Below are 8,395 nucleotides of genomic sequence, written 5' to 3'. Positions count from 1 at the left end.
GCTGGGCAGGGTCGGGGGGTCCCGGTCGGGGGTCCCGGGCTGGGCAGAGTCGGGGGTCCCAGCCCGGGCTCTCCCCGGCCCCGCCCAGGGCGGAGCTGCCTCCTGGGCGGGGCCTGTATGCAAACGAGGCGCGCACGCAGCCCGCGGATAGGCGGCTCTCCCGCCTCCTCCCGGGTTATATGCAAATGACCCCGCGGATGGGCCAATGGCGCGGCGAGGCGCCCCGCGGTATGCAAATGAGCCCCGTTATGTACCGCGGGGGGCGCGGCCGCCCTGGGCTCCCGGGGGCACCGGCGGGGGCGGGGCCGGCGGTACCGGGGGGGGGGAAGGAGCACGGCGGGGAGGGGGCGTCCGGTGAACGGGGCCGAGCGAGCAGGACGGGAGTGTCCGGGGACGGCCGGGCGCACCGGGGGCTTCGGGGCGCACTGGGGGATCGGAGCACAGCGGGGGGACTCCGGGCGCACCGGGGGATCGGCGCACAGCAGGGGAGCTCCGGGCGCACCGGGAGGCTGCAGCGCAGCCCGGAGACCGCAGCGCCGCCCTCCCCGGACCCCCAAGTCCCCCGACCCCGGACCCCCAAGTCCCCCGACCCCGCGCCGCCCGCACCGGAGCCCCCCGCAAGCCCAGGCCCGGTGCCCACCCCGTCCCGTCCCGTCCCGTCACCCGCCGGCACCGGCAGCCCAACTCACCGAGGGGCCGGGCACCGGGCACCGGCACCTGCAGCGCCCGCTCGGCCGCCCCGGGCCGCCGCCTCCCGCCTGGCGAAGTTTCGTTTTTCCGCCGAGCCGCCAAGTTTCGTTTCTGGCACGTCGCGGTCCCCGCCCGGCCCCGGGCGACCCGGCCAATCCCTTCTCCGGCCACCTCCCACGGGCGGCTCCCGACGGGGTCCCGCCCCGCCCCGTCCCCCCATCCCGCCGGGGGCCTGGGGGGTCGCGGTGCCCGAGGGTGGCGGGGCCGCCGGGTACCCACTGGCACCCCCCGGGAACCCACCCGGCACCCCCAGGCACCGGCAAAGAGCCGCTGCCGGCGGGAGGGAGCGGGTCCTGCTCACCGGGGCCGTCGGGGCAGCCTCTTCTCTGCGTTTCCCGCAGCCCCCAAATCCCCGGCAGAGCCCCACTTTTCCTGCTTTGGGCTGATGGGGTACAGACACACCAGCCCCCCACTCCTGCACTCCGCAGGCGGCTGGAGCAGGGCTGGGGGCCATGGGGGCAAGTGTGTTGCAGGAAAGCAGATCATGCTGGATCCGACAATCAAAAGTCAAAAGTGGATCCAACAGTAAAAAGTGGGGATGCAGCTGTTGCCGCATCCCGGATACAACGAGGACCAAGCTGAAGATGGGCTCCCAGCACACCTGATCTCCACTAGCGTTCACACGGGTTTGAGCACACACACTATTCCCACACAATCGGCCCTTTTGACCCCCATACTCCTATTTTCCCGCTCCCAGCATCACTGGAGTGCAGCAGGGAACTCACCGCCCAGCGCTGCTCCGCTGCAGGAATGAGCACCCCACGGCAGGACCTGCCGGCCCTGGCAGGCGTGTGGCTCCTCAGCTCCTCTGCTGCTCTTGCAAAACCTGCAACACGCCCCTGGGAGGAGGAACTGCGCCGGAGTGTGCCCTCGGGCTCGGATCATCCGGGCAGCCGAGGTTGGTTTCAGTTTCTTTTCCTTGGAGTGCTCAGCAGCGCCCAGAAGGGAATTTCCCCATCCCACACAAAAGAAAAAGCTTTCCCCCAGAAACACAGAGATCACGCTGACTCATTAGCAATTCCTGATTTATTACACTCTCCCCTGATTAATTACACCCTCCGTGCCGGGTGCCAGCAGAGGGCTGCTCAGGAAAATTCAACTCCCGACCCTGCCCAGCCCCGCCGGGCTGCTGTAACAGGCTGCACCCCAGGGGGACAGCCCAGCCCTGCCCCCGGGCAGCGCTTGGCACAACACCCACAAACGAGGGATCAGTGAGGAGCACAGTCCCGGATGTTTTGCTGAGCGGTCACATGCCCTCGGGCTGGAGGGCAGAGCCAGCAGCCCTGAAACTCTCTTTGAGGTGTGCCTCAGAACATGAAAAACGTCCAGAATTAAAACAGTGAATTAAAAAAAGACAGCAGCTCTGTGAAGGAGGGATAGCTTTGCACTGATCACTGGGACAGGGAATGGTTTTGTCCCACTGATCCCTTCCAGGGAGTGCCTGCCCTCGGTCTGTGGAGGAGGTGAGGTGCCAGAGCCCCATGGGGCTGGGGGCCGGTGTGGGACCAGCAGACCCCTGGTCCCAGTGCTCACCTCAGCCTGTGTGGGGTTGGGCTGGTGCTGCTCTGCCCTTCCTGGTGTGGGACATGGGGACAGTCCATCCCCATCTCCCAGGAGCTGGGCAGGAGCGGGCAGCTCCCGCAGAGGGTGTTGATGTCACTGGGGTGTCACAGGACATTCAACCCCAGCCCAAATGGTGACTCCTCACTCACTGGATGAGCCCCGAGCTCTCGGTGGTGCTGGTGAAGGGGTCAGTCCTGCTGTCCCACGGCTCTGCTCCTCTGCACCACTCTGGGCCAGGAAGGGAAGAAGCAAGTTAAAGCCAGACTTTTGTCCTGCTTTTAGCTGGGATAGAGTTAGTTTTCTTCCAAGGAGCTGCTACAGAGCTGTGTTTGGGTTCAGGATGAGAATCCTGCTGATAACACCCTGCTGGCTCTGCTGCTGCTGAGTGGTGCTTACACTAAGCCAAGGACTTCTCAGCCTCTCACACTGCCTGGCCAGCAAGGGGCTGGGGGCCTCGAGAAGCTGGGAGGGGGCACAGCCAGGACAGGCGACCCCAATGCCCAAAGGGATGTTCCAGACCACAGGACATGGTGCTGAAGAAAAAACTGGGGGGATTTGGCTGGGGGAGGGTGAGAGCCACTGCTCAGGGACTGTCTGGGCATCAGTCAGTGGGTGGTGAGCAACCACCCTGTGCATTGCTTGCTTGCTATATTCTCTAGTTATTATTATGATTTTTCTTTCCTTTTTCTGTCCTATTAAACTGTCTTTATCTCAACCCACAAGTTTAACCTCTTTTCTGATTGTCTCCCCATCTCTCTGTGGGAGGAGCGAAGGGCTGTGTGGTGTTGAGCTGCTGTTGGGTTAAACCACGACAGCTCACGTAATCCCCAAGGCTGAGGTGACCAGCTCACCTTCCCAGCAGCCAGGTCCCTGCAGCCCCCCCACTGCTGCTTTGGGGCTCGACAAAGGTCAGACCCCCAGGTTCATCCTCCAGAGCCCCACTCACCAGCATCCTGAGAGAGCACCAGGGGCAGCCCAGAGCCTCACCTGCCTCCTCCCGGCTGGGGAAATGCTGGAATCCTTCTAAGTCGGCGGACAGGAGGACTTGGAGAACAGGGTCCTGAGGGCAGAGAAACTTGGGCTGGGGGAGCACTGGCCACTTCCCATCCCTCCAGAGCTGAGCCCCCAGCCAGCCCAGAGCAGAGGATCCAGCCCTTCTCACCACCCACATCCTGCAGCCTCCACCTCTGATGGGGGAAGGCAGCCGGGCTGAGCCCATTGACAGGGACCCTCCCCAGGCTGTAGGGGAGAGGCAGCAGGGTCTGGGATGGGGCAGCAGAGCCTGGGATGGGGTGGCCAAGGTCCCACACACCTTCAGGCCACAGAAGGCCAGTGAGAGGCCGTGCTTGCGCAGCTCCTGCAGCAGCTCTGCCAGCCCCACCACCACCGTGTAATCAATGCTGCTGATGTGGCAACAGTCCAGGATGACGGAGCGTGGTGGAGATGCTGCTGGAAGAGCATAAGGTCACATCCCTGATGAGTCCAGAAATGGCCAGCCCAGGGGTCACAGCCCTCAGAGCCAGGGCCGGGGCTGGCAGGGGTGGGACCATACCTGCCAGAGCACGGCTGCACACAGTGTCCCGGAGGCACTCGATGGCTGGGAAGTGCAGGCTGCTCCCTGGCTGCACGAGGAGCACGTCCCCCTCCGACACCTGCACAGACCCCAGTGCAGGGGGACAAGTCACTGGGAACTCAGGGCTGTGACCTTCCCGGGGGGGACAACTGCCCGTGTCACTCACTGTCCTTCTGGACGGAGGGGGACATGCAGGAGCCCCCATCCCTCAGGGAAAGCCCCTCCTGCCCACACCCAGAGTCAGCAGGACAGGGAGAGCAATGCCTCCCCATCCTGCTCTCCAGTCCTGGGAGATTCCCTTCCTTATGCTCTTTTAAAGAGGTCCCTGTGCTGCACCCATGGCAGGCTGGTGACATGGGAGAGGGCATGAACACGACAGAAGCATCCTGCACCCCAACACCTCACTGCCCTCATGAACCCCTTCCCAGATCCCTGGTGATCACTGTGGCCTTGCCACACCCAAGAGGAGGTTTGAAGCCCACCTTTATTGGGGGCCTGGCAATGGAGTAGAGCAGGAGAATCCCTGAGACTAGCACCCCGGCCACAATTCCATACTGGACCTCCCAGAAGCAGAGCAGGAACGTCACACAGAGGGGCACAAGGTCCAGTCCTGCAAGAGAGACAGCCCAGGCTCAGCTTTGGTTTGTCCCGGTGCCACAGGGCCCTCAGTGACAGTGCCTGCTCTGCAGGCAGAGCTGGGCTGCACCAGGGGATCAGCCTCCCCCAGCTCGTGCCCTCACTCTTAACCCTCCAGAGCGTCCTGAAGATCCCCGCGTCGAACATGGGCAGCACAGCCGAGATGATGACGGCGGCCAGGGCTGCCTTGGGGATGTAGTAGAAGAGCGAGGTGAGGTAGGCCAGCGAGAGCAGGACCAGGGCACCTGCGGGACGGGGGAGCCCCTGAGCCATGGGGTCCCTGATGCCCAGGGCTCCCAGGCAGGGGGGCCTGCAGAGCAGCCCACGGCAGGGTCAGGGCCCTACCTGTGACGAGCCCTCCCGCGGGGGTGCAGACCCCTGACTGCGCGTTCACCGCCGTCCTGAAAGGCAAAGCAACACGTTCTAGGCTGTGAGGGGACCAGGGGGACCAGGGGCTGCCCCCACCCACTGCCCAGACCCCCCACCCAGGAAAATCACTGACCCTGCCGGACCCCACCAGGGAGAAACATGAGCAAGAAACACGAGTGGCTCCCAGCCCACAGCAGGACTGCAGAGCACTGAGATGGGAGAGAAGGTGGCCATGGGACACATGCACAGCCTGGCCACCAAGGTGGGCTGCTGGGACCAGGACATAAGCTCAGAGACCCACTGGGGTCCGCACAATCTTCCACCCAAGATCTTGCAGAGCCCCCTCACCCCACAGGCCCAGTGAGTGTCCTGTTACCCCTCCTGCTACCCACCGGCCAAAGCTGCCCGTGATGGGATACGACGAGACGAAGGAGCCCAGGATGTTGGCAACGCCTGCAGAGGGGAAGGAGAGGGGCTGGGGAGGCACCACCAGGGCCATGAGCTGGGTCTGTGTCCCCATCAGCACCTCCTCCAACTCCAGTACCAGGGGCCGGATCAGAGCCCATCCCGCTGTGCAAGTGTGACTCAGCCTGCTCTGGAAATTCCTGTGGGAACAGCTTTGGTGGGAGCAGTATGCAAGGTAAGAAAGGGAAAACTTCAAGGAGAGGTAGGACTGCTGAGATGGGATCTGGTGTAGCTCAGGAGCTCTGGGATACATGGTAGCACCGAAGCCAGACCCCCCACCCCTGAACCTCCTGCTCCAAAGCAGTGTCTTACCCAGAGCCAGCAGCTCCTGGTTGGGGTCAATCCTGTAACCATTCTGCGAGGCTGAAAGGAGATACAAGCATTGGCCCGAGACTCCCACAAGCACAACCCACCACGCCCACAGTGTGGGGCCAGCACTGACTGGGACAGTGTGGACCCTGTCCTGCAGCCCTCGGGCACAGGAGCACCCTGAGACAACACCCAGCTCCTGGGCCAATTTCAGCTGTGCTCCCTGCGGGACCCCTCCTGCCAGCCCACACGATGGAACGGGCTCGGCACAGGCAGACCTGTACCCCTCAGTGCCCTCGTGAGAAGAGCACCTTCCCCAGCACCCCGAGCCCCTGTGGGACCCCCCACGAGCGCAGGGCAGGACCCTGGTGCAGCCGTACCAAAAGCCTTGGCAATGGCGATGGTTTCCAGCAGGCCCATGAGCGGGACCACGGCCAGCCCGACCCCCATGTCCTGGGAGGGAAGGGTACAGTGAGGGAGGGCTGGGAGTGACCTCATCCCACCGTGCAGGGAGCCAGCACACGCAGGAGGGAGCAGAGTAGCCCAAGGGGAGCTTGGCCTCCACCAGCCACCCTGGCACTCACCTCCACCATGCTCGGGAAGGGGACGGTGCCGTTGGGCGCTGCCAGGGAGAAGCGTGGTGGCCGGAAGGCAGGGAGGCCCCGGGGGATGCTGCCGGTGAGCGTGAGGGGCTGGGAGCCCATCACCTGGAAGGAGTAAGCAACCAGGCCAGCAAACAGGACGACGAGGGCGTTGCGTGCTGCAGAGGAGAGAGCAACCCTGGAAACCCGCCCAGAGCCCAGGGCAGCAGGAGGGATGGCTGGAGATGGGTATCTGAGCTGCCAAGGACTTCCAAGCCTTAGGAAGGGGCATGCACAGTGGCAGGACCACTTTTAGGACTTTGTCCTCCCCGACCCATTTCCCACGTCTCGGCTCCTGCCAACCTGGGCTTTACTAGTTTTGGGTTGTCTCTTCCTTGCCCCGATATGACAAGCCCCCGGGAGGGATGGCTGGGGGAGGGGACAGGGCAGGGGATGGCTGGCACACCTGTGGCAGAGATCCAGACGATCCGGCAGCTGATCCTGGCAGCCAGCGGCTCCGCAGAGGCAGCTTGGGGCAGGCGGCTCTTCATGGCCCGGAGCGCTGCCAGCGCGGCCAGGCAGGCCAGCCCCAGCACAGCGTCCCCAGCCCTGCAACAGCCACCTCAGTGCCAGCCCAAACACGCTCTGGGGCACAGGAAGAGCCCCCAAAAAGCCCCACCAGAGGGGGGTTGTGTCACAGTGCTGGGCAGGGACCGAGAAATCAGTCCAAGGTGTGACCAAAGAGATGGGGAGCGAAGTGGCAGAGCCTGAGACCCCACAGCTGCAGGGGAGGGAGCGGGGAAGGTGCCGACCTGGTCTCCCCGATCCTCCGCAGCGTCTCATACACCTGCAGGAAAAACTGCCGCGGGATCCCCTGCAGCCCCAGGATGTTCTGTGCAGGAAGACAAAGCCTGGTGACAGCCTGGTGACAGCCCAGCTCAGCCCCAGCTGCCGGGTGCCTCAGCCCCTGGAGCGGCGCCGTCCCCCACGACCGCAGCCATTGGCCAACAGCGGCCTGCCAGCTGCTGCCAGAGGCTCTGATTTGGGGTAACCACAAAGGAAGTGTGGCAGCCCCAGCAGAGCCGCACGGCCTCAGGTCGCTGAGAGGCCAGTGAGGAGCTGAGGGGCTGCAAAAAACTCCCTGCAGCTCCCATCAGTGCCAGAGATCACCCAGCACCCCCTGCCAGTGACCAAATCAAATGTCCTGCTTTTACTGCTGTCCTGGATGTCACCAGCTGGTCACGGGCAAAGGGTGTGTTGGGCTTGGTCTGCTCAGAGCAGAGCTCTCAGGGACCCAGCAGAACTGCAGGCAGGGGGTCTCATGACCCCTTTGGGGCTCCTTCCTCTGGTACCAAGCACATCACCCAGCCTGGTGCTAAATATCCCAGTTCCACAGCACTAGGAGACAGATGGTGAGGCATCCAGGACAGAGTAGATCCTACCTTGATCTGGTTGAAGCTAATGGTGATGGAAGCAGCCGATGTGAACCCTTTAATGACAGGGCAGGAAATGAAATCCAGAAGGAACCCTGTGTGGGATGGGCAGCGCTGAGCACACTGCTGGCCCTGGTAGGCACCCAAACCGGGTGTTTGTGTGCACAGAGCTGTCACAAGCATTAGCTGGATGACCCCAGTGTCCTGGAAAGCTGAGAGGAGAGGGGAACAACTACAGGATGTACAGAAACATCCTAAAAATACAATGGTGCATGGCAAGAGCATCTCACCGAGGTGCAGGAGCCCCATGGCCAGCTGGATGCAGCCAGAGAGGAAGGCGAGCAGGATGGCATAGACAGGCTCGTGGAATGCGTACGAGGAGACGAGCAGAGACATGATGGCCGTGGGACCCAGTGTCACATCCTTGGCAGTGCCCAGGAAGAAGTAGACGAAGCAGCCCATGAAGGAGGAATAGAGGCCATACTGCAGGGGGGCAGAAGGGGCACTGGCACAACGCTGGGAGCTGGGAGAGGCCAGAAACCTCCCCGGCGAGGAGGGCTGGGCTGATCTCGGGTCACTCCAGGGCACTTGGCACACACAGGGCGTCAGGAGCTTCCTGCCCGGAAAACGGGCGACTGCACAGGGTCGGCCCTTGGTCGCCCAGCCCAGCCCAGCCCAGCCCAGCCCAGCCCAGCCCTGCCCGCCACGCTGCAGGC

The 8,395-nt window shown here is 63.5% G+C and overlaps 1 protein-coding gene across 1 annotated transcript; it reads right to left on the bottom strand.

Moving 5' to 3' along the window:
• Positions 1-1,793: 1,793 nt before the first annotated feature.
• On the bottom strand, positions 1,794-8,248 carry SLC26A11 (solute carrier family 26 member 11). Its single transcript, XM_027667466.1, has 15 exons — positions 7,970-8,248; positions 7,689-7,774; positions 7,059-7,138; positions 6,713-6,855; positions 6,250-6,425; positions 6,046-6,118; positions 5,669-5,719; positions 5,284-5,344; positions 4,868-4,923; positions 4,627-4,767; positions 4,369-4,496; positions 3,866-3,965; positions 3,626-3,762; positions 3,301-3,373; positions 1,794-2,541 (listed from the first exon to the last, which is right to left on the bottom strand). Exons 1-15 carry the CDS (start codon positions 8,139-8,141, stop codon positions 2,459-2,461), a joined length of 1,560 nt encoding a protein of 519 aa, XP_027523267.1. The 5' UTR covers positions 8,142-8,248; the 3' UTR covers positions 1,794-2,458.
• Between the last annotated feature and the right edge of the window lie 147 nt (positions 8,249-8,395).

The sequence above is a fragment of the Corapipo altera genome, unplaced genomic scaffold (assembly GCF_003945725.1).
Source record: "Corapipo altera isolate COAL_440 unplaced genomic scaffold, ASM394572v1 305, whole genome shotgun sequence".
NCBI classification, from domain to species: Eukaryota; Metazoa; Chordata; class Aves; order Passeriformes; family Pipridae; genus Corapipo; species Corapipo altera.
The sequence above is the reverse complement of the archived record's forward strand: the minus strand, read 5'-3'. Positions and strand labels throughout refer to the sequence as shown.